This window comes from Gopherus evgoodei, chromosome 5 (assembly GCF_007399415.2).
Source record: "Gopherus evgoodei ecotype Sinaloan lineage chromosome 5, rGopEvg1_v1.p, whole genome shotgun sequence".
Taxonomy (NCBI): Eukaryota; Metazoa; Chordata; order Testudines; family Testudinidae; genus Gopherus; species Gopherus evgoodei.
The window spans coordinates 68,654,495-68,681,131 of NC_044326.1; the positions used below are offsets into that span (position 1 = coordinate 68,654,495).

A 26,637-nucleotide genomic window follows, 5' to 3' on the forward strand; every position below is an offset into this window, starting at 1 on the left:
ACATGGACCAGCATGAGTTTATTGTCAAAGTTAATACAACTAGTATCTTTAGGTCAAATTCTGTCCTCGTTTATCTTGCACAACTTCATTGATTTAATTCATAATGACCTATAATAAAAGTTCCAAATTAGTGTCCCTGGAAGGAAATGCCAGTGGGATACACACATATATATATAAGGGTAAGGGAAGAGTTCAGCCCAAGATGTATTTGTGAATAGGCTTAATTTTCTCAGATCATGGCTTAAATACAATTAGCATAATCCTTCCTACACAATCCAGAACACTTCTTCATTCTGAAACAAGAGGTAGGAGAATTTTCCCTCTGTTGATACTCACACCTTCTTGTCAAATGTTGAGAATGGGCCACATCTACCATGATTGAATTGGCCTTGTTTGCACTACAAAAAGTAATTTTCCCTCAGCTGATATTTACCCCTTCTTGTCAACTGTTGGAAATGGGGCACATTAGCATTGACCCCCCACTCTGTAAGGCAACTCCCATCTTTTCATGTTCTGTGTATTTATACCTGCCTTCTGTATTTTCTACTCCATGGATCTGATGAAGTGGGTTACAGCCCACAAAAGCTTATGCCCACATAAATTTGTTAGTCTCTAAGGTGCCACAAGGATTCCTCATTGTTTTCACAGTGAACCTGCTCACCTGCCTTCTGTCCCCAAACATGTTGCAGCTTGATAAAACAGAATTATTTTAGCCCATTTCCCTGGCATAAATTACAAAATTTGTTTTGATTTCAGTGGGAGCAGAATTAGGCCCTGAAAAGCAGGGCAGAGGTCCAGGCTAAGGGAAACAAAACAACTATTGGCACAAGAATTAAATTCTGCATATTTACCCAGTCACTTTACAATAATGACAATGTATCAGCATGAGCTGGTGTTAGTTACCTTTTCCATGCTGACACTCTTTTCTATATCTGGGTCATTCCAGGATTTCTCCCTAGCTAGCAGGAACCAACCTCCCACTTGGCAAAAGGGAAGGACAGGGTGGTTGTGGCACTCAGGCTGAGAACTCCTGAGTGTGAGGGAGAGGTACATTGGTATCTACAAGAAGTGGGGAGGAGAGTATGAGGATGGTAACGCTGTCCTGGGAAGATGACTATTTATTGTTTATGCTACACTTAGTTCCAGCGCCAGAGAGGTGACTAGTGCAAATTAGTGGGGGGGGGGGCGCAATGACTTTGCAGTTGATTAGAAGGAAAAGGCTGCGTGAGACCCTCCCAATCCGCTCCCCCCTCCCAATCCACCAGCAGAGAGGGGCTGGGGAGCACAGGGGGACAGCTAAACACCATGCCAAAGCCAGGAGGCTCAGCGCTTCCTTCTGGGTTGCTCAGACCCTGGGCCCTCGCTTGTCCTCCCCGCCCCTTCAGCCGGCTCCCCGCAAGCTCTGGGAACAGTTTGGGGGCTGCGGGGAGCGAATGAATGAGGCAGGTGGAGAGGGGGAGGGGTTTCTGGGACCGCCCTTGGCTCGCCGGCGCCCGGAGCGGGGGAGGCTGCCTGGGGCCGGGCGGAGGGGGTCAGTGGAAGCTGCTGTTGTGCTAAAGAGGCCCGGAGGAGTGGCCGCAGGGCTGGGGCGAAGGAGTAGCGGAAAGAGTAATGGGTGAGTCACTATGGGACCCCTCCCCGGGCGAGCCCAGGCGCTGTGCTCCACCGAGTTTGACTTTGCGCAGAAACTTTGTGGAGCGGCGGGAGGGGACAGACGCTGCTCGCGGCTCCCCTGGAAATCTCCGCGAGCGGCACCGGGGGGGGCTGGCAGCGGGTTTGTTTGTGGGCAAAGCAGGTCGCGCCCTTCGGGCTCTTTGCAGCTCATTTGTGAGCGAGCAGCTTAGCTGGGCTGTAGTAGGTTGTTGTCTCAAAAGTTGTTGCAGGCGCGGGGTGAGCTCAAAACGCCAAGGCAGAGGGTGTGTTTGTGTTTGTGGCAAAGCTGCTTTGGGTTGTTGGGTATTCATGTACCTGGGCGGCTACTGAGCCCTCCCTGAGGAGTTGGGGAAATGCTGGCTCGGTGGCTCCTGCCGATTTTTGGGTCCCAGCCCCCCTAATTTTACTGCTGAAATGCTGAACAGGTCGAACTTCTATCACAGCAAAGAAATCCTGTAGCCTGATTTCCCAGTGCTGCAAAACCCCTCGTCTGACACCTGAATCCTGCCACGTTTTCGGCACAAAAACAGAAACTGTCTTCAAAAGAGACATGTGCTGCTATTCCACCAAAACCAGATCTGGACCCGATACAGCTTAGTATAACAAAACTGCAAAAAACTCTAATTAGTCATCTGTAGCATGCTGGATTTCACTGGCTGCACATCCTGCAGTTCTTCCAAATACATAAGCATCTTCTCCTCCTCCTCCTGGATCCTAACACATTCTGATATAACACTGCTTTCAAAAAAGAGATGGGGGAGGTGTACATGTCACAACTAGTTAAAGTACTGTTGACTCCGCAAATGATAGAAAAGAAGCATCTGAACTTGTTCTCTACCTAAGCAATGGAGTTTCTGAAGGGGGGACCAAAAATTGTCTGGATCTAGCCAGATCCAGGGTTTGCAGTAGGGGTGCATCATGACCTGGATAATACCAGTCTAAGTATTATCCTGGGACTGAGCATAGATAGTGTCATGACGTAACATGTACTCCTGGAGGGAAAGCAGGAGTAAGTGACTTTTCTCTGGGGGAAGTAATGTCTTTTACTGGATAAACTTCTGTTGGTGAAAGAGACAAGTGTTAAAGCTTACACAGAGCTTTTCTTCTTTCTTGTGTGAAGGAAGGGATAATGCCCATGAGCTGTGGGAATTTGGAGTATTCCTATGCCTTGCAAGACCTACACTCAAAAGGAGTATGGAGGTTTATAAAGCAATTTGACTTGCATCTCACACAGAACTCTCATTTACTTTTTATTCATATGTCACTAGTACACTCACAGTAGTGAGGCTATGAAACAACAGTATGCAAGCAAAGAATAACTTCTATTAAATATAATGTCATATTTATCTTGTTCTCCTGATCCCTGGGTTGTGTAATATAATTTTGATGTCTGACTCTCCTGTGGAGGCCAAAGCAATCAGATGAATGTAACTTGTAATGGACCAGACTCAAATTGGGAAAAGTTATGGCTCTTACATGCAGTAAGGAGTATAGTAATACATTGTTTTATGGAAATCGAACAAAAAATGAGTTTAGTGCAGTAGGATGAAATCAAAGGGTGAAATCCTAGCCCCAGAGAAATCAATGGGAGGAAGAATTTAACTGAAATATTCTTGATTGTGAAGAGTGATCATTAGGGTCACACTTGAATTCTTTCTTTTTACTGGGGACTTGCTTAAAACCAGAAAATCCTGATATGAGATATCGCAGGCAAAGAATGACTGGATACAGTACAGATCTATAGTGATAGATAATATCTATCATTGGAGATTGGTCCTGCTTTGAGCAGGCGGTTGGACTAGATGACCTCCTGAGCTCCCTTCCAGCCCTGATATTCTATGATTTACCTTATTTGAAAATAAAAAAGTGTATATATATTTTTAATCAAATCTTTCAAGATCCAATATAGCTAACAGCTACTGTTCTTAAACTCCTGTGATCAGAAACAGAGTTGTCTGGATTATCACAGCTCTTATTTTCATCTGCCATATTTTTTTAAGGTGTTTGTTCAACATATGTTGGTGTGGGGGAGAAAAGCAAAACTTGTTCAGAACTTATTTTATATAAGTCTAATCACTATATGGTTATGTGGTGGTTTGTTTTTTTTTCTTTTTTCATTCTACATGAGTTTTGTTCAGGCAGAGAGGCTTGACTTGCATCCAGGCATATCCTGGAATTGGTATATGGCAAACTTGGAGTAATTGCTGACTGTTGATACTAACTGAGCTTTATGTTGCTCAATATTATTTTCTGAAATGTTGTTTATACAGAAATTTGAAGCAGGATTAGTTTTGTCACTGCATCAGACTTTTATCTAATCATCATCTGAGATTATGGAGGGACCAGCTATGCGCCACTGAATCAATGGGAGTTTTGCTGTAGACTTAATCGGGAGTAGGATGTGGAACTTATTTCTAAATGATAAGCGGAACCTTTTTTGCTCTGGATTGTGCAAATACTAATATGCTTAACTATTCACAAAAATAGTTTAACTGAACTTGATGAGACTACTTAGGTACGTGAAGTTCCATGTGTGTAAGTGTTTGCAGGTTGAAACCTCAGTAAATGTATAATTGTAAATCATCATGAGCAGGGCACATGCCTACAATATATAAACAAATTAAAGCCCAGTGAGTCATTTGAACCCAATTAGAATAAATGGAGGACCCAGAAACCAATCTTATTATCTGAAATAAGTCCCATGGGAGACTGATTGTTGAATTTTAAACATAGGCTTTTATATTTCACTGAAGTTTTTTCTTGTTTGTAAAACATCTAAATAGCTTCCAAAACATGCAGTATATACAGAAGAGACTGGAACATCTTTTAGCAATTTAGCTTGTGCAAATATTTGTGTTTTCAACAATGTTTAGTATATCATATTAATGCCATGTTTTGGCATGTGTATTATGTATAGGTTGGGTGCTGCAATGTGTTTGAATGTAAGTTTGGTAAACTATGAACAGTTCTTATCAGCCAAGATGTTTGCAGATGTGACATTGATATTGGTTTTCTTTATTGTCTTTGATGTTTTGCCTGTTTTAAGAACTGTAGAATTAGGCCCCATTAGATCTTTTAGAGTTAGAAAGTTCCTGCTATGACTTGCTACAGAGAAGACATGATGGTTAAACTAAAACAAGTGAATACAGTTTTAAAATGGGGGGCGGCACTGCCTATTTCCCATTGTGGAGTGAAGCAGCCTGAAACTGTTAATGCAGTACCGGCCAAAATTGGCCATTATTTGCTGAAAGGGGTAAAGAGACTGAAACAGCCTCATTCTACCTTGTTCTGGAAGCCCTTTTGTGGGTCTTTGGCTTTCTGGGTTCACAGGATGATATGAAATGAGAGTGGGGTCACAGGGATGACCACACTTCATTATCTCTCATCATGCTGTACAGAGCCTGCTGAAATTTACTTAATAAAATAACACATGGTGAAACTGCCTGCCCAGGTTTTGGTAAGTTGCCACACATGTCATGGCCACAGGTGTATTTTCCTTGATGTAAGGATTTCACAGTCACAGGAGTGAGGCTAAGGAAATACTATTCCTATCTCTACAATGAGCTCTTGAATTTTTTTGATCACCTATATGCTACAAGGAACTTAATTATTCTATCACATCATCAGATGTGGTAGATAAAAACAGCAAGAGTTTTTTAGTCTCAGATATTTTGTTGTAATTAAACATATTTATTTAATTCAATTCCAGAACTAATTTTACAGACTAAAAGGCAACTCTGTTAAGATGCAAACCATTAGCAACCACCTCTTTTTCATGATTTTGAAAACAAACTATCCTGCTAATAAATTCAAAACAGAAATGTTTGAATTGGTGTTTGAAAATTACTGAATAGTTGCATAAATGCAAAGTGAGAAAGCATGAAGTTGTATTCTTTTCACTGCATCAACAGATATGCTTATTCAGTACATGTGTAAAGACCAAAAGAGAAAGCATAATTGAATATCTATAGACGGGGGGGGAGGGGCGAAATCTTGCAATGACTATTCATTAAAGTCCACAATTACTATTATTTTTATTTCAGAGCTGGGAATCAGACTCTTGGGGGTGAGGAAGGGGGTGGTAACAAGTTAACAATAAGGGACAGATCCTGAAGTTCTTTACATAAACAAATCTTTTATTAAACTTAAAAGCAGTTATATGCTTGGAAAGGTTATGGTTCAGAAATCTGTATTCAATTAACTGGAAACGGTACCATACTGCTTGTTTTTGATACAACTGTATTCCTAGCTAACCAAATTCACCACCTGAAAGCAAATAATTATCCAAATATACGATTGTTACTGAACTAACATGGAACACCCTTTTAAAGTCATTATACTAAATGTCTAATGATAAATATTGGTCGATGGTAAGCTGTGACAACTTGGCTTTCTGTTCAAAACCTGCCCATTTTGCTGTTATGTCATCCTCCTTTTTTTTCCACTGTCAAAGTTGTTTCTTTTGTCCACCTGTTGTCCTGCCATAAAGCAAGATTGTAGGCTCTGAAACTCTGTGGGGAAGGGAGTTTGTTTTTAACCCATCTCTGTACAATGACTAGCCCAACAGGCTAATGAGGCCTCTAAGTGTTCCAATAATGTAAATAATAAGTTTGAGATCTAACTGGTTTATTATATTTATTTATAATTAAAAGTGATGGAAAGTGTATGTTGTGAGGTACAAGAACAGTATCAAATGAAGTGCAAGGATTTATATATTGTTTGTTTAATAGAAATTATCATTCAGCTGCAAGTTAGTAATTAACACCATCTCTGCAGTCTGGCTGAGAGAGTTACGTTGCAGTAAAAAGTTTTGTGTCATTCCACAGCAAAGACCATGTGCCTTCTTGCACTTGTGTGTGGAGTGGCCACTGATATTAATGAGTTGAATAAATTGAATGATGTCAGTATCGGGAATCCTTAGTTACAATCACTTGCCTAGAAACACTAAACTTTTGGGGTTGAAGCAGGAAATAGGATGTGATGAATAACTATGTCCTGATTACATCATCATCTCCTGAAGAGCGAGCCTTTTCTTGCTCCATTTTGGGAGTGGAACTATTCTGCAGTCTACCCTGGTGAAACTTAGCAGGCTCCAGAGTGTTCAGAATTTATTTATTGCTCATCCATTGAGTTTTAGTGTCACTAGTCTAGTAGAACCAGTAATTTGTGAATCATGATAAATATCACATTTGTCCTATATCCTCCTCCCTTACACCTCTCTCCAGCATCATCCATAACATTATCATGGTGTACAGAAGACATATTCCACAGAATAAAGCTGGAGTACTTGTGATCTTTAAAGCTCTGAATAGTCTGGGATCTAGTTATGAGAGTGCGCTTCTCACCTTATAACCATTGCAGCAGTTAGCTGGGAGGTTCTTGCTGCCTGCTCCTATCTTCGAATACTCTGTGACCATTGGCAAGATAGTCTCATTTAGAGGCCTTTGCCTTTGAATTTTGCACCTCTTGGCAATGTGTTACCTGGTTCTGAGGCAAGGCCTGCTTATTTTGTGTATTAGTTGGTTGGTTCTTTTATATTCGACTTATGTTTTAATTTCTGTAACTGTGCCAAATTATTATAAAGGTATGTACTAAGGAAATAATCAAAGTACAAAGAAAGGGAGGAATGAAAGAAAGCTAACAGCATTGACATTCTAATGAATCAACTCTGGTTTGGGGAGACATATAAAACATATCAACATTGGAGGCCATATTTTCATTTACTGTGTTATGAGCCCCTAGCTCATAACACCTTCATAATAACAGAAAACATATTTTTCCTCATTCTATATAGCCTTTTCCTTTACAGGGTAAGAATAGACTCCTCTCCTTTTGTACTTCTCCAGTCTCCTCCCAGAGAAATAAATCTTTATTCTGAACAGTTGTACTTAAGTCTGAAAGCAAGTATCAGTTGACTCAAGAAATATATTTACTTCTTTTCTCTTGGCCACATCTAGAAACCCAATCAGACAGTCTTTGACATAAATAAAAGTGACAATTGATGTGCCTCAGGGGAAGATTATGGACTTAAAAATATTTCCTGTGAATAATTAATAGGATTTATTTGGTATTCTGTCTTGATTAAGTCTTGAGCTTGATAGCCTGTTGAGAATGTGAGGCACTCTCAATTTGCGTATGCAACTCTGCAGACCCAAACCTCAGACAGTAATTTTCAATTTCTTTAATATAAAGTATTCTCCTCTCACCAGTTAGCAGAATGCTGAAGCTGCTGTGTGAATATATTTCATATTTTGAATATTTTGTGACCAAGTAATTATATTACTTAAGCAATTTCTACTATTTCTACATTCTTTGGAGTAAAATACCTTTGCAAGAAGGAATACCTAAACTAGAAGAGAAAATTTAAGTTGAGGTTTTTCTCTGGTGCTGGTGGTTTGAATTACCAATGAAGGCAAGCCTCAGAAAGGGAGCGAGTTAGAGTTGGACTGTATACAGACTGTAGTAACGTGTTACCTATCTTGTTTTGAACAGAACATACACAGTCACATCATTTGGCTATCTTGACTGGGACAGGGAGAATCTATTTTTTAGCAGAAGAACTGAATGGTTATTAGTGGAGATGTGGCTGTTCTACAAGACAGACCCGTATTAATCTTGGTATTTAGTACTAAGTTACTAAATGGCATCTTCATTATTGATTTTGTAGATATAGCACTTTCTGAAAATAGATATAACGTGTCAATTTATTCATTTTTGTTGCATTGTCACTAACATTACTAGTATTAGTATCTGATGGTAAATACTAGAAATACTGATAGCAGTTAGTGTCAATCAGTAATATGTGTTTTGGGATAGAGTCTAGTAGTGTGCTTAGTCTAGAATGTAACTTTGTGTTAGCTCGTAATACTGCTGGGGAACAGGAAGGGGCAGGATTAGCCTGACTGCTGATTGGTGTGCAACTATGTCTGTCTGAATTCCTCCTCAGAACTCCTGCTACCAGCATAGATAACAGGAAAAGTGATTGTGGACAGATGGGTCTCACCATGATTTTTTTTTTCTTTTTAATAGTAGTTGAATTTTTGAAGAAGGGGGTTTTTTTTGGGTTTTTTTTTTTTTTTTTTTTGCTGCTTCTGATGTAGATGCCTCATTGTGTAAAATGAGCATATTTGCCTCATTTTCAAAGTTTTAATTCTGCCATTTTAATGATGGGTTTTAAAGATAGAGATTCATACATATGACTTGCGTACTTTAGTGTATCTAGTGTACTTTGTTGTTTTTGCTTTGGGAAGGCATTGGCAGTTTGAGCTGCACAATCCCACAGGTTAAATAGCAGTTTTTTACCCTTTTTAATTTTGGTTTGAGCTCATTGTTTGTTTGTTTGTTTGTTTGTTTGTTTGGATTTATCTTTTTGCAAGGTAAAAACAACTCTAAATATATGTACTTTAAAAATTTACCTCTATCTGATTAATTTTTGGGCTCATACTATCTCAATCATATCTTATTTCTTGGCTCGTTTATTCATTTCATGGTTAAGAAGTTAAATGTCTTTGTGTTACTGCTGTGATTGAGCAAGATATCTCAATGAGTACTAAAATCTGTAGTTTCCAGAACTGATAGAAAATGTGCGTGACTTAATAACATTCATGTGTGGCTATCTTTTTGCAGCTATAAATCTAAAGGAAAATTAATATATAGTTTGGGAATCTAATCCCGAGCATCACTGAAAAATTACTGGTATTATGGGTGTTAAGCATCCCTCAGAATCAGGACATATAGTGGCTCCCCTTGGAATAGTTAGTGTAAGTTATGACTTTGGTTAGAAATAAGATTACTGCTTAGAAAGTTATGGAAAATACAAGTGTACTATTACAGACAAAGTATGGCTCCTTTGTGTTTAACTTTTGAAATCTTCTTACAGAGATTTACAATGGTCTGTTTGTTAGATCTCGGTCAAAACCTTGCTGGTATGTGAGATCAAAAAGGAATTTTTGTATAAATTTGCTCTGTGGGATTCTTGGCTTCACTGTACTTTTGTTGGTTCTAGTCTTAACAGTCACTGTAGAAAAAGCACTTCTACTCAACAGAGCTGCTCCCTTTGCGTAATCAGTTAGTCAGTCTACAAGTATGACACAAATAATTTTTTACTGCTTTTTACTTTTGTTAGAGCCTCGCAGCCCACACAGATAAGAGAGAGCTTTTTGTGTATCACCATAATTGTTTAACCCTGCAAATGAAATTTAGTAATCCGTTGTACCTCTTCAACTCCATTGAAAACAATGATGTTGCACAGGTGTCACTGAGGGTAAGAACTTCGCTTGATGCTCATCCCAGTTTGTGTAAACAAGGCTGCTAGTTAAGGATAAAATATCTATTCCTTGATACAAGATGATGTCTGCCAGGGGAAGAGTCATTGATGAGACTTAAGATGGCTGAGGAGTCCAGTTCATGGTTTACAGGTTATTTATTGGCTTAAAGCTGTAATTCAAAGGAGGCTGCATGACATCAAGAATCAGTGATGGCAAGCAAAGGCCAGGGAGATCCAGAGTTTCACTGATCAACATGACATGAGAAACTTTTTTTTTACAAGCAATGAAAGCCATCTACAGGCCAAGTTCAAATGGCACAATCCCTCTGTGATCCCAGGATAATTCTGCTCTTCTCAAGGACAATGTGCCACTCAAGCAATGTTGGAAGGAGCATTTTGAGACTCTCATGAATCTGAAGTCTCAGCTGCCACCATTGAATCCGTTCCTCAGCATTTAGTAATAGAACCTCTTGCTGACCTCCCTCTCCATCTTCTGAGGAAGCTTGGTGAGCCATCACTAGAGTAGAAACAACGAGACACCAGGCCCAGATGGCATTCCCATGGAGGTCTTCAAAGCTGGTCGAATAGCACTTATGCAAAAACTTCATCAACTTCTTAATGAGGAAATTCCACCCGACCTCAAGAATGACTTGTCCCCTTTCTTAAAATGGTCACAGTATTGGCAATGTGCAGGAATTACTGAGGGTATTACCCTCCTGTCCATTGTCGGGGAAAATACTTGCTTGCATCCTTTTGAACGGTCTCCTCCCTCTTGCTGAAGATGTCTTTTCAGAATATCAATATGGTTTCAGACTGTCTTGGGGCATTACTGACGTGATTTTTGTTGCATGACAGAGCTAAGAGACGTGTAGAGAACAATACCAGCCATCGTTTATGGCATTTATTGCTCTAACAAAGGCCTTTGATTCTATCAGTTGTGAAGCATTGTGGAAGGTGCTGTCTAGGTTTGATTGTCCATTGAAGTTCATTTGTGTTCTCAGGTTACTTCATGGGATGACTACCATTGTCCTCTGTATGGGTTGAAGACAGATCCGTTCACCATCTGTGCTGGTTTTAAGCTGTGTTACTGCCCAACCCTTTTTTCCATCTGTCTTTGTCATGATCTTGATTTTCATTTGTGACCCCCTTTCTTCTGGAATTGAGATTGAGTATTGCATGGACAGCCAGCCGTTCAATCTGTGACATCTTGTACATGTAAACTAAGCACATTTTATGGGGAATCATGGTAGGACAATAAATATCAGATCCTCTGAAGTCAGGTGCACAGTCAATTTTCAGAATGGAACTGCAATTCAGACTCTCCTTCTCCTAATCCAAACCTGCTTATAGAAATGTTAGTATCTGCAATCAGTAGGATGAAACTCTGGTCCCTTGTACAAAATCTGATTGAAGTGGCCCTTACATGTATGTGCTTTGAGGTAGAAGAGGAAAGGGATTCTCCACTTCCCTTTCAGAGGCAGAGTGTGGAGTACCTGGATGTTACTGCAACCTAGGGTGTATAGTAATGGCTCTTGCCCGCTGTGCTCCTCGTTCCGCAAATTATGCAGAATGATTGATTGTTTACTGGAGCCAAGATCCTATAGCTTCACCACCAGTGCCCCAGTGTTTTAGTAAAGAGAGTTGTTGTTATATACTGCACAGAAGCATGCACTATTCTCCCAGTATGATTATGTGCTCTCGCCTGCCCAGTGTACTAGAACCACGCTATTTCTTATGTGTTTTGAGCCATTTTGGGCTGCAGAGAGGTCTACAGCTTTGCCCTTTCATCTCTCTCTCATCTAAAATATTCCCATGGCAATATAATATCATGGCAATATTTAATTGATCATTTAATCCATTGTTTCCAAAACTTTTCAGAGCTGAGCCCCTCTTCAGGAAAATAAAACCAATTGCCCCTTCCCTCTAAAACCCTGCCATCTGATGTTAAAGGGCTATCCAAAGTGAGTGGTCACTTGGAATATATTGTATAGATCAGGGGTAGGCAATCTATATGGCACACGTGCTGAAGGCGGCATGCAAGCTGATTTTCAGTGGCACTCGCACTGCTCGGGTCCTGGCCGCCGGTCCGAGGGGCTCTGCATTTCAATTTAATTTTAAATGATGCTTCTTAAACATTTTAAAAACCTTATTTACTTTTACATACAGCAATAGTTTAGTTATATATTATAGACTTATAGAAAGAGGACTTCTAAAAACGTTAAAATGTATTGCTGGCACGCAAAACCTTAAATTAGAGTGAATAAATGAAGACTCAGCACATCACTTCTGAAAGGTTGCCGACCCCTGGTATAGATATTCATAATATGATGATTCCTCTAATTTCTTACAAATGTTGAGCAGTGAAATAGATAAGTATTAATAGCTGAAATATCATAACAGAAATGAATAGAGCAGTTCACATCTCAGTGCTTACTGTTTTAGACTCTTTGTATTCGAGGGCATATTGCATCATCACATACGCTGATATCATGTTTCAATATTTTCTTTGCAACCATAAGAGATAGGGACTTACTCTATTTAAGAAAATGAAAGCTGGGGCTCTGGAGAACAATTGAGGACAATAAAGGACCTTTATGCCCTGTGATGGGGTGCATTCTACACTGTGAGAAATGCTGCTTTAATCCATTCATGTTTTGTGTGCGTACTTGACGTTGCCTGCATAATTTTACATGAAAATAGCTACTACACTTTATTTTCATTTAATTTGTGCATGTTGTAAAATGTGTGTATAAATATCCGTGCAGTTTGCCCATATGGTACACCATACAGTACTCTGTAGCCTAGGGGAACGCACCCTCAACTGTAAATCAATAGGGCATTAGTTTGAGTTTTGACTCTGCCTTGGACTGCTGTTAAAGGATTCATAACAAATGGAAATATTATTAAGCCAGTTCGTGTAGCACTACAGTCAAAGGGTGCAGCTATCATTGTTCCATTTTACACATAAGGTAACCGAGAGTGTGCATGAGATAACTTCAGACAGATCTGTAAATGGAATCCCATGCTCTGATATGACAACTCAAATCTCCTCCATGTTGCCAAACTGTCTCAGAAGAAATGGATTAAATTATGTGCTTATGTAACTCTCGCTAACCCAGCGTGGCAGTTTGTCATTCTCTAGTAGTGAGACAGAGGTTTGCATCTGCTACTTCTGTCATACTAATGCACCTGGTTCTTTAATTCAAGTTGTTAAAGGGTCATACCTTTCCAATCCAGATATGTTAAGTTCTTTCCCTGGAGATGCCAAAACAGAGGCCATTTGTCTTTGGATGCTGGACTGACCACACTCTTCTACAGAGGAAGGCACAGAACCTATTTTATGGAGTGTCTAGATTATTATCATCACAGAGATGTAGGAATTGGTATACCTGAAACTCATTTTTTGTTAAGAGTGAGGAAATTGAGGCTGATGGCCTACCCCTGGTTTTTTTGCCTTTTTGCTCCACAAAAATGATGATGATGATGATTTAGGAATAAGAACCCCCCAATGCTGCTGCTCCTTCTCTTCCCTGATCTTTTTATATTTACCTAAAACAATACCAGTCCCTTGTGAAACTAGCCATGTTTCCTTCAAGACTCAGATATGAAAGGAAGTTGTATGATTAAAACTAAAGAAATTGATTTTGCTTTTATTTACATTCGTTATATATAATTCATTTCATATATAAAATGTAGGGTCACACTTTGTGACTGATCAGTTTCCTTTCTCCATTCCCTTTCCAAACTCTCCCTGTTGTGACTCTGAATACTGTTGATCACTTGGCTGAGAACCAGGTCAGGAAAATGTCACAGCAACTGGAACTAACCCCTCAACCTTCAGTTTCCTTTTTCACTGGACAGCACAAGTTTTTGTTTCTATTGGACAAAACAAAACAAAAAACCTGAAAATGAATTTGATTTTCCTCAAAAAGCTCAAACTATTCTAATAGATACTATATAATAGTTAGGAATTGAGAGAGAATTTTGGACTCATGTTTTAAGGTTAACAATTTAATTAGCTAACAGATTTTAATTCTGGGCTTGCATTCATAATCTTAAAAATACATGATTAAACAAACTTGAATCCGTTTTCTAATTGCTTGTAAAAGCATACATATTTCAGAGTAAGGGTAATAATACCTTCTTTCTCAGCCTACAGTAAAGGGATTTGAGTCTGCCTGGTGTGTAGTAAACAAAATGATAAAGCTTGCAGCTGGTATTCTAATAGCTCCAAAGATGTGTTTTATATTGTCTGGCTGGGTCTTGACAGATTGCTTGGATTAATAAAGCATTTGAAATAATCACTCTGATCTGCTTAGACACAAGAATTTATAAGCAGGAAAATATATTTACATGTAATTCAAACATATAACATATGCAGAATGTGGGGAATATTACACAGCCCAAAAGAAAATGACGACAAGTCAGTGGCTCTTTGTGACCTCTTGAATAGAACAACTTTTTCAGCATTAATGTGAAATACAGGGTGAAATTCAAATGTCAGTGGAAAACTAGGTTTAAAATCTGCGTTGCTTGTCAAAGTGTGTGTGTGTTTGACTCTTACAAAATGAAAACAAGGTGATCCACTATAAGTACATGCAGAATAAGTAATTCTTACTTTTCCTGCCCATTCCTGGTGCATTTCCCATTACATGAGCAGGATCAGAGCTTTATTTTGCACAATATATAGTTTTGCGAATTTTATGTAGGTTCTTATAATGATACCCTTTCCCACAGTAGCTGAGTGATTCTTGGGAGAGAGAAATCAGTGTCTGTGTTCTGATTTGGTTGATTTTCGTCTCTACTTCTCTTGAAGTTGTTGGGGCTTATATATATTAAAAATTACTTCCACTTTCTTCTCTGTCTCTGCTCCGTCCCCTCCTCATTCTAATCATCTTTCTCTACTACAGTCCTCTCTCATCCTTTTTGCTGGTTTTATTTGCAGCTGTGGGAAAGCTAAGTTTAAAAAAAAAAGGGTTTTATACGCTGACCACAAATCTCACTGCTTTCAGAATATTCTAATCTTCTCCAGTAACGAGTTCAAAGCCTTGGCCCTGTTGCTAAGAGAGCCCTGTCTCCTAACTTTATGAGCATCACATTTTTCTTGAGGAATATAGCTCTTGGGCGAGGTCAGTGTCGTGGGAGGGGAAAGAGAGAGGGGTGCTCTCTTAGGGGTTCTTCATAGAAGGCCTTGAAGATTAGCCCCAAGACTGTGAATTTTATTTGGTATTCTGTGGGGTACTAGTGAGGTGAGTAGACTACTGGGCTGATGTGTTCTTTGCTGCTGGTGTTGTTGAAGTAGCAGGATGCTGCATTCTGGATTAATTAGTTATTTAAATATTGGAGTGCTCATCAGTAGTTGTGATGAGTTTTAGTAGCCCAGCCTGGAGGTTATGAAGACATGATCACCATGGAGTTTTGATAAGTCTCTACATCTATCATGCAACTTGGTAGTATTGTATGTCTGAATTGCAACCTGTGTTACCTTACACTATAGGCTTTTCTTCATAAAATAAGTTTAATCCAACAGTGAGTAGTCATTAATCTTCTTACTTTTAATGTTCTGTGGTGCAAAAAATAAGAGTTTTTAACCACTGTAATATTAACTCATCTTTTCTCTGTAGGGAGATGTCTCTTCCCCTCCCCCAAGAGCATCCCAGTGCAAGAGAGCAAAGGTCTCACTGATACATGGTAGCAAGTTTCAGATGGCCTGACCAGTCCAGTGTATCACAACTCACTGTCATACTCTTTATCTAAAAGGTGTCATATAAGCTATAAATAGCAAGCTAATAACATACCAATCGTTCATATTATTGTGTGGTGTATGTGTGTGTGTCTGTGTGTGTGTGGAAGACAAATTCAAAATTACTGACACATTGGAAATTATGTTATCAAGGTGTGTATGCCAGGCACGGCTAAAGTTACTCCACCCTAGACAAAGGAAAGAGGTTCTACCACTCGGAAGGCATCAACAAGGTATATTGAGACAATGGGAACACAAATTATGTAGAAGATAAACAAGACTATCAAGACAGAAGGGGGAGACGATCGCAGGAAACTGTTTTGCATTTTAACAAACACCAGTCGGGGAAAAAACAGCATGAAACTTCCTTCACCAAGAGACTCCATGTCACCTTCCTCATAGGTTGAATGAACTTTCCTTTGGGGGTGATCTTCAGAAGAATCCATTTAAAAAGTCCACTGTACTTTGGATTATTTGCTCCCCTCTTTATAGTAATCTTTCAAAGACAAAGGAGCAGAGTGCTTTGGCCTTTGTGGCAGTTTCTGGCTAGATGGGTGTTCAGCCATCTTGCTGTTCAGGTAGATTGGTAAGGAAACTAACTTGAACAACGGATGTAGTTTGTTTTGATAACGCTTATCCTCTAGAGAGTGTTGTTTTACTTGTTTGCAACCATTTCTAACTCTGTCTTTTGTACTTGAACTCCCTTAAAATCCTATCTCCTTTTTTAAATAAACTTGTTTTACTTTTAATCTAAACCAACCCAGTGTGTGTTTTTGGTTTAAAGTGATGTTCACTCCAATTAATATGCCAAGCTTCTGGGTATTGTACCTTTTGAAGGAACAAGCAAACGTTAGCCTCTCTCTGAATGGTCCAGGAGAGGGATGGAGATTTCAGAGCACCTTATTTTGGGAAAGTTTGGGACTAGGGGTTTGTTATGGTCATCTTGCCAGGTGTAGCCAGAATGTGGCTGATGTGTAACAAGCAAGCTGCTAGAATCAGAATTGCTGAGTTGGAGCTGCTTAAACCTCCGACACTCCATGCAGGGTTCTGTGGTGGCTGGGGGTGTCCAGACAACAGAACATCATCAGCAGAGCCGTTTGAAACACTGTGTGTCACTGCCTGCTCTGTAATCCTATCTCTTGCTGGTTTGGCTTTTATCGCAGAACCAGAGTTGCTAACTTTCACTTGGTAAGTAAGCACCTTGACTTTCACAATAAGCCAAAAATCAAGCTAATTCCATTTCAAAACAAGACCAAAATAAGCCAATCTCTAAGAACCTCAACACTCTCCCCCTGGCGTGCAGTCTGGGACTGTGGTGGGTCTGCTGTGCATCCCTGACTCTCTTCCCCACTTGCCCCTGCTTTCCAGGAGCTGATAATTTAAAAGAAGCTATTAGCCAACAGGTAACTCACAAGCCAAAACCAAGCCCAGTTTCTGTGTTTTTTAGAGGGTTTGGCATGTCTTCCCAGAACATGACAACAGGCTCCGTGCCTCAGGTCTGATTAGTGGAGTTATTGATTTCTCTAACCTGGAGTCATCCACTTTGGAGCAGCTGTTTCAAGGATGGGGACAAAACATGCTGAAAACCCTGCTAATTGTGGCTGGCCCTTGTGTGGATGGCCAGAGGAGGGCGCAAGGAGTTGTGACAAAAAGAGTACTCTCCTAATATCCTACTGCGTCTCTCTCCCTTACAGAGTGACAATAGAAATGACTGTCTCGGGCAGCAGTAGTTTCCATGAAGCATTCTGCATGGGATTAAGCGTGACGAATGAGATGAGAGTAGTTTAGAGTAATCCAGCTAAAATTTATACTTGTGTGAGAATTGGGGGGGAGCATGGGGACTTCGCTGCTACTCTGCTTTCATTCTTTTAACCTGAGAGCGTTTTCTTTCTTTCTTTCCTTCTTTCCTTCTAACTGCAGTGGATATCCTTGTCAGCTGCCAGCTCTGTTTCAGATCCATCTGCAGAATTCAGTGACTGAGAGGAGAGTGGGGACTGCTTGACCCCCTTACTTTCAGCCTAGTCAGCCAAAGAGATCCAGACACTATGCAGAGACACTGAGGGAGGCAATCTGCCCTCTTTTGTGTCACTCTCCAGTGATCCTACTTTCATTCATAGGAAATGTGGCCAGGCCTGATTGCCACAGAGCACCTCCATTGTGGGAGGTGTGTGTGTGTTTTTCCTCTGTGAGAGCTGGCTTGGTCTTGTTAATGGACTACTTTCCACTACTCTCAATGTTCATCTAGTCCATCTGTCTCTTAAGAAATTGTGGCTCAAACAACATGGTTGCATGAAATGAAGCTCATGTCTTTAGGATGCAAAATAACAGACATCTAGCACTAGTATTGGCATTGTTATTCAGTTTGTAGACAGCCAAAAATACTGACACATGTATTATTCCATTCAGTAGAAGGCAGTGTACATTTACATACTAGCAAGTACATTTCACGCTAGAGATTTGTTAAATTCAGCTTTTTTTGGTTTTGGGGAATTTTATGCACAATTTTTCACCATTTTGTGTCTTCCCCCCGATTTATTGAAATTCCAAAAAACCTTGTTTTCACATAGAGCATTTATGAAATACAAAGTTGTAAATAGTTTTTAATGCAAAATCCTTTTCAAAGCCATTGCTTACCTTTGCCAAACTACGTGAAAATAAGTCTATTTTCTAGCTGTTATCAGAGTGTAAAAAAACTGGAATGTTGAATAGCCTTGCATGTTGTTACAACTACTCTGCATTCCTGTTTCTCCCTCCCTTCTACTTGTGCCAACCAGCTGTTGAATAGTGTCCAATAGCAGGAGTGACTACATTATAGGGCTTTAGCAGGTGTAAAGTTTGCCTTTCTTTAGGGCCAGGAAGAAGTTTTCAATTATTTTATTTCCTCCTTTTTAGCTGAAAATGGCTGTGCGCGAGCAGCAGTTTGCCTGTGTCTAAGAACCTATTGGATTTCCGGGAAGTGGGCTGACGGAAGCCCGCTCACTGCTACAGGATCCCCCTCCAGCCTAAAGGAAGGATCTACAGGACCTCAGAACCCAATGATTTTGGGGGACAGCTAATAAAAGAACAGGGACAGGAGTGCGGTCAAAGGGTCATAAGAAGGGAGGCTGATGGGGACACCCAGCAGAGAACCCTGGATAGCGCCCACTGCTCTTGGAAAGCGTCAAGGGAGCCAGTGGACGCCGCCCAGAGGAACTCTGCCCGGATACGTGAACAGACTAAGAACCGGAAACAAGCCCCACAGTCACAGGAGTCTCCATTGGCCAACCTCCTCTCCCTGGTTGCGTAGATAGCCAATTTAGCCAGGGCGAGGAGGAGGTTGACCAGGAGGTCCCGCGACTTTGTGGGGCCACGGATAGGTAGTGCATAGAGAAGGAGGTGAGGGGAGAAGTGCAGCCAGAAATGCAACAATATATTGGTGAGGAGCCGGTATAGGGGCTGCAACCTGGTGTACTCTAATTAAACATGTTCTGGGGTCTCCCTCGCGCTGCAGAAGGGACAGGTGTCTGGGACGGGTAAACCATGCCAAATACACACCCGTGCTCACAGCCGCATGAAGGAGCCGCCAACTGTGTCCAAGAAGTTGGAGGGTTGGAACCTAATTTCTTGAGTACTTACATAAGCAGAGTCAGGATGAGCTCTACTCTGACATCTGGTGGTGAATTGTGGTGAGTTGTGCAAAAGAACTTCAGGGGCTGGTCTTGTCTGCATAGGCACACCCACCCTGCCTAACATGAGCCCCCATCTGCCCAAATGGTCACTTTGGCTGCTGTGGGATCCCCAGTTTCTCTATTGTTGGGGCAGGAAGAATAAAGTGTTGTTACCCTGCTTTTGTGAATCAAGGCCAGTGGAACTGTTTTATGACAGAGGGACTCACTAGACAAGGGACATGGGTTCCAGAACCCAATGAATTGAGAGATGCTGGGGACAGATATTTGTACCTGGTGTGTGGACCCCTTTTGAGGGCCTGAAGCACCAATTGCTCCTCCTTGCTCTCTCCACTATTGAATAGAAGAGCTAATTTTGATTCCATTAAGAGTCTAGTTTCAGGCTGCTGTGCTGAGTTCACTTTGGGCCAATGGTGCACCAGCACTGGGGCTCCCCTACTACAAGCTAAAATCACTAAAGAGCTGAATTTACTAAGAGCTGAGATCACTGAGTGCTGTGTTAACTAGTGGGGCGGGGGGCGGGGAGCCTAAAGATATATATTGCTAAGCGGCTGGCAGAGCAGTTTGTAGGATGCTTGGAGCTGCCCACAGGACGGTGAGTGGAGCGGAGCAGAGCTGAGCAGTTTGCGGGACGGTTGGAGTGGCCCACGGGATGGCTGGTGGAGTGGAGCGGAGCGGCTGGCAGAGCGGAGCAGTTCATGGGACGGCTAGAGTGACTCACGGGATGGCTGGTAGAGTGGAGCAGCTTGTGGTGAAGGCTGCAGCGGAACCCCATGGAGAGGCGGGGCAGTTGGCCTTGGACCACATAAAGTGCCCCTTTAACTAACTCCCCACGGGCTCCTTCCCCCCCCCCATTTCCACCTGGGCTGAGGGTGGTGGGGTTAAAACTCTGCAGATAAACTTTTGAACTCGGGGCTGCACTGACCAGAGATAGAGACTTTTGGGATTTTGGATGATTTTTGGGTTGCTGGACTCAAGAACCAAATGGAAAGGACATGGCCCAATTTCCTGGGGTGGGTCTTTCTTTGCTCATGGTTTGGTCTATGAACCCTAGTTGTGGTGGTTTCCCAATTTAATGCTGATGTCATTTACCTCATGTTGTTAAAAATTATCTGCTACACCGAGACTCTGTGCTTTTGAGAGGGAAAGTATTGCCTCTTTGAGGCGCCCAGGGGTATGTGTAAGATTTTCCCAGGTCACTGGGTGGGGGCTCGAGCTGGTTTTGCGTTACGTTGTTGGGAGGGGACCCCTATGTACTGAACCCGGCCCTTGCTGCTGTCAACTCAGCCTGGCAGAAGGGCTACACTTTACATAGTGCAGGGAGCTGAAGAAACATTAGATCTGAATCTTGACCTAAGGAAATTATTGCCCACAGCCAAAACTTTCAAATTTGTGAGACTAAAGTTTAGGTTCTTAAATTTGTGTTTAAACACCTTTGTGGCCTGACTTTCAGAAGTTCTGAACACCCAAAAATACTATTGAAATCAGTTGCTCCGCGCCTTTTGAAAATCAAATTACTTTTATTTAAGGCAATTTAAGTATAGCTAGGAAGTTCCCTACATTTGGCATAAAGAAGAAGGGGGGAAATTATATCCTTAAAATATTGGAGACTCAAGGTGATCAGGGTCATTCCAGAAAACTGATTGTGATGCAATCTGTGGTGATCAGGATGGATGGAGTCACAAACTCCGCTTGTGAGAAAGGACTACTGTGTGAGGCTGTGTAATATGGTTTTATGCTACTGCTAATGAGGAATATTTTCTTTCTTTAAACCGAGAAGGCCCACCGAGCTTCTAGTGACTAGCAGCTTGGCAGTCACTTTACCTTTCATTTATTTCCAGGTATAAATATTGTTTGTGGTATTGTGGTTTTTTTTTTCCGTCTTTTTGGTAGGAGGACCTTTACTTCCACAGTAATAACTCAATTAATAATGAAATAATTAGTTTAGTCTTCCAGGGTCCCTTTTGAGATAATATAATTGCAGCCTTGCAATTATAGTTTGAGAGATGCATCATTTCTTAATGATTCTTTAGGAGGGCAATGTCTACACTACAGCCAGGATCGATGCTATGAGGTTGATCCACCAGCGGTCGGTTTAGTGGATCTAGTGAAGACCCACCAAATAGACAGAAGATCGCTCTCCAGTCAACTCCTGTACTTGGCCTCCAACAAGAAGAACAAGGTAAGTCAACGGAAGAGTTTCTCCCATCGACCTCCCCGCAGTGTAGACTCTGCAGTAACTTGACCTAAGGTACGTTGACTCTGGAGTTGCGTTTTCAAATTATAGTTGTAGCAATGTGTTTTAAAAGGCATTAATTGAATAAAGTGACCAGGTTTAGCTGTCAAGTTCACAAGCTGTTTTTGGTTGTAACAGCTTATTTTAGGTACTGCACTGGTTACTTTTGAGAGCAGAAGCGTAACTCTCAAAACTTTAGGAAATTCTTGTCCTGGACACACACACACACTCTCTCTCTTTCTCTCTCAAGCACTTTTTATGGAATGCAGAAAAGTTAAGCAAATGATGCTGGTGTCATTTTCAGTGATACTAATAGGTTTTTTGACATTTAATTTTGAGCTTCTGGGTTCTAATAGAATCTGCTTGTCTTACTCTTCACCGCATTCCACAAGTTAGTTCCACAAACTGCCTGGGTGATTTCCTACATGTGGCACCACGTGAGTCTCCTGTAGCGAGTGAATACTTCACACCAAGAAGCTGTAATACCATACTTCAGTCGTAAGTCAGCTGCATAGCAAATGGAGTAAAAAGATCCCAACAACATTATCTGGATGGTTGTGTCTGTTAGCAAGCATTGCATATTACAGAAAGAATGAAGATGGTCTTCCTGTGTAGAGGCATTTATAATTACGGCTCTACCAAATTCACGGTCATGGAAAAACGCGCCATGGACCATGAAATCTGGCCTTCTCTGTGCTTTTACCCTATACAGATTTCATGGGGGAGACCAGCGTTTCTTCAAATGGGGTGCCCTGACCCAAAAAGGAGTTGCAGGAGGGTCACAAGGTTATTCTAGGTATTGTGGTATTGCCACCCTTACTTCTGCGCTGCCTTCAGAGCTGGACAGCTGGAGAGCAGCAGCTGTTGGCTGGGCACACAGGAGCAGCACTGAAATAAAAGTGGCAATACCATACCATACCACCCTTACTTCTGCACTGCTGCCTTCAGAGCTGGGTAGCTGGAGAGTGGTGGCTGCTGACTGAGGGCCCAGCCCAGTATGGGTGGCAACACCATACCATGCCATCCTTATTTCTGAACTTATTTCTGGGGAACAGATGTAGTATTGGAGAGAGGCTCTCCTATACTGTCACAGCAGTTAGGCACTGCTGATCTGGGGTTGTAGGCTAATTAGGAAAGAATGAGAAAGCTTCTCCTTTCTAGGAGCTGAGAGTAGGCAGCAGGGAAGGTGGAGAGGGCTTTATTGTATCATAAACATAGTAGTCAGAGGCTGACACAAGCAAAGGGGCTGCCGAGCAGGAATCATTGCAAGTATCACCCACCCCCTCCCATCACAGCAGTTCAGATGAAGACTGGGCTTCTCATGAAGATGTTGCCTTGAAGTTCAGTGATGGTAGGGAAATGGGGGTGCGGGCATCAGTCTCTGGCTCGTGTAGTTTGGCCAGTGGCTATTGGTACTCAGTATATTTTTCAAACTTAATATCAATTCGTACTTAATTTTACTGTAACATTGGATTTTCACTTGAAATACTGAAACCAATAATTCTAAGACTTTACAGCTAACAGCTAGGCACAATTTTGTTCTTTACAGATCTAATTCAGTATCCAGTATTAAGCTCTCTCTATTGGGGCTTTTCTTTCCCTTCTCCCAAAGGCACTTAAAATTCATTGACCACCTCCCTGAATGCATCCAGTAAATCCTGAGAGCTATGAGTTTTCATCAGACTCCCAGATAGCAAATCATTCCCGTAGTCCAGGGGTCCCCAACACGGTGCCTGCGGCACCATGGCGCCTGCGGGGGCATGTTAATGCGCCCGTGTCCTGGCCCCTGGGAGAGCACCTGCCGAAATGCTGCCCAATTTCAGTGGCATTTCGACAGGGATGCCTCTCGATGATGCCGCTTGCCGTCGAAAAGTGATGTCATTGAAAGGCATCGCCCCCGAATTTTGCCGGCGACGCCTCTCTATGATGTCACTTGTCGACGGCAAGCCATGTCATCGAGAAGCATTGCCGCCGAAATTCGGCGGCATTTCGGCGGGTGCTCCACCACCGCAATGGTCCTTCATCTGGCTCCCGCCAGACGAAAAGGTTGAGGAACTCCATAGCCTAATGAAGATTTTAAACTGAAGTTTTATTTCACCCTTCTTTTACAGAATTGTACTAACTTTGGCACTATTCATTCCTCAATCAGCACATCTTTGTAGAGACAAATTTTACAGTCATTTGTTGCCAGCAGTAAACACAAAACTGATACCATTGTCTGTTTTTGCCATTAATGAGCTTCTCTCCAAAATCCTAATTATCCGCCTGTGCTTATCAAGAGACGTAACACCAAATGCAGCACATGATGTAGTGGATATAAACATCAGGCAGATGATACTCTTTAGGTGAAAGATACTCTAACAGTTTTCTCTACATAAATATTGTTATGATTGAGGTTGAGTGAAGTCTTGTTCAAGTTAATGGGTGTAATAGATGCTCTTTGTTCAGGAAAAATGTAACAAACGCTAAAGCTCATTTTTTGGAGTAAGGGAGCTAAAATAATATGAACCACCACCCAAAATACAAGCCACATGCAAGGCCAGTCAGATGCTTATGTGGATGGAAGGTTTTCACTGGGTATTGTTTGATGGAGGTTTATGTGTGTTTGTGAGCAGAAGCTGTCAGAAACAGGCAGGAAATGCAGCAGGAAAGCCAAGACAGACAGAAATACACTGGAAATGCAGCCCTGAGAGAATGCACCTTTGGGTATGGCTACATTTGCAGCTGTACAGTGCTGGGAGTTAAAGCTGTCTTTGCACAGCTGTGTAGGGAAAGCGCTGCAGTGTGGCCACATATGCAGCAGTGTTGGGAGTGGTGCATTATGGGCAGCTATCCCACAGAGCACCTCTTCCCATTTTGGCGCCGTGAGTTGTGGGAAGGGAGCTGAGGGGGCAGGTCATTCTAGTTCCTGTCCCAACACCCCGTGATGCATTGCTTCACATCCCAGCAATCCCTGTGTTTCCGTCCACGTTTGGCGCCATCTTTCCACGGTTTCTGTGCAGCGTGATTCTGTGTTCCTTTTGGGTCTGCGGAAGATGGAGCCAGAACTGCTCAGAAGTATGCTGATGAGTCTCGCCAGCACATCATATTTGGCAGTTGAGCTATTCCTTAAGATCCAAAGCGACAGTGAGGAGTCCGACAATGACAGCGAGTCGCGTAATGTGTATGACACGAAATTGCCTGTGGCATTCACAGACGTGCTCAGCACCGTGGAACGCCGCTTTTGGGCTTGGGAAACAAGCACTGAGTGGTGGGATATCACATTGTCATGCAAGTCTGGGATGATGAGCAGTGGCTGCAGAACTTTCGGATGAGAAAAGCCACTTTCTAGGGACTATGTGAGGAGCTTGCCCCCACCCTGCGGCACAAGGACACAAGATTGAGAGCTGCCCTGCTGGTGGAGAAGCGGGTGGCTATTGCAGTCTGGAAGCTGGCAACTCCAGACAGCTACTGATCGGTCATGAACCAGTTTGGAGTGGGAAAGTCGACCGCTGGAATCGTGTTGATGCAAGTTTTCAGGGCCATTAATTGCATCGTGCTAAGAAGAACCATGACTCTGGGGAACGTGCAGGACATTGTGGAGGCTTTGCACAAATGGGTTTCCCTAACTGTGGAGGGGCGATAGATGGGACGCATATTCCTATTCTGGCACTGCCCCACCTAGCATCTGAGTACGTTAATCAGAAGGGATATTTCTCTATGGTTCTCCAGGCGCTTGTGGATCACCGTGGACGTTTCATTGACACTAACGCAGGCTGGCCCAGAAAGGTGCATGATGCATGCATCTTTCGGAACACTGGCCTCTTCAGGAAGCTGCAGGCCAGGACTTTTTTCCCAGAGTGAAAGATCGCAGTAGAAATGCCCATTGTGATCCTTGGAGACCCCGCTTACCTGTTAATGCTGTGGCTCATGAAACCGTACACAGGAAGCCTTGACAGCAGCAAGGTCCGGTTCAACTACAGGCTGAGCCGGTGCCGAATGACTCTGGAGTGTGCTTTTGACCATTTAAAGGGCCACTGGCGATCTCTGTATGGGAAGCTGAATTTGGGGGAAAGTAGCATCCCTGCATTTATATCCGCGTGCTGTACCCTCCATAATATTTGTGAAGGGAAGGGTGAAAGATTCAGTCAGGCATGGACCTCCGAGGTTCAACGCCTGGAGGTTGAATTTGCACAGCCAGAGAGCAGAGCTACTAAAGAGGCCCAGCACAGGGCTGCAAGGATTAGGGATGCCTTGAGGGAGGAATCTGAGGCTGAAAATCAACTGTAATGTTTGGTGCCTTGCAAGGAAGTGAAGTGCAGTGGTTACAACGTTAGTAGGAATCTGTGTTTGCTAAGCTGTTTTGCGGTGCCTGTTTCTTTTCTGGGCTAAAGTATCTTTAACTTTCTGCGATAATAAAGGCTGTTTTCAAAGCCAAGAATTCATTTATTGAAAAGAAAATTACTTTATTGAAAGAAACACAACTTTTTTGGAAAGTGAAAGGGCAAGGGGGTGGGATGGGTAACTGTACAATCACAGATTTGCATGTCCTGTCTGGAGTGCTGTGCAATGACTTCTGCACTTCAGGATGGCTATACTGCATGGTGATGGGGGGTTGAGTGCAGAGGGTAAGGATTGTAGTTCTCAGGGCTGGTTGGTGAACATACAGGTATTGGAGGCAGCTGGTGGTGGTAAGAACCTGAATGTTGGGGAAGGGGGGTTGGAGCTGATATGGGGGCACAAGGGAAAGAGCTTTGGGACAAGGGGTGCGGGGGAGGTAGTGTGCTGCCTGCATGGCTACGAGTACCTGGATAGAGTCTGCTGGGTGCTCCAGGATGCTTATCAGCCGTTCTGTACTTTGCTTCCTGTGCGCTACATTTTCCTTGCGGATCCTGCTTTCCCTCTCCCTCCACTCTTGCGCTTTTTGATTCTCTGTGAGAGATTGGTGCATCACTTCTTGCAGCATCTCGTCTTTGCTTTTCCGCGGTCTCTTCTGGAGGTTTTGCAGTCTCTCAGCTGGTGATAACATGGACAGCTGAGATCTCAAGGTTGCATCTGCAAAGGCAAAATGCAACACTTAACAGAGGCAGCATTG

At 42.2% G+C, this 26,637-nt stretch overlaps 1 protein-coding gene across 1 annotated transcript in view; it reads left to right on the forward strand.

Moving 5' to 3' along the window:
- The first annotated feature begins 1,567 nt into the window (after positions 1-1,567).
- Positions 1,568-26,637, forward strand: part of GPM6A (glycoprotein M6A) — a 357,131-nt gene continuing 332,061 nt past the window's right edge. Inside the window, exon 1 of the mRNA XM_030563098.1 lies at positions 1,568-1,615. Within this exon, the coding sequence (XP_030418958.1) occupies positions 1,612-1,615 (4 nt within the window). The 5' untranslated portion in view covers positions 1,568-1,611. The remainder of the gene's footprint in view (positions 1,616-26,637) is intronic.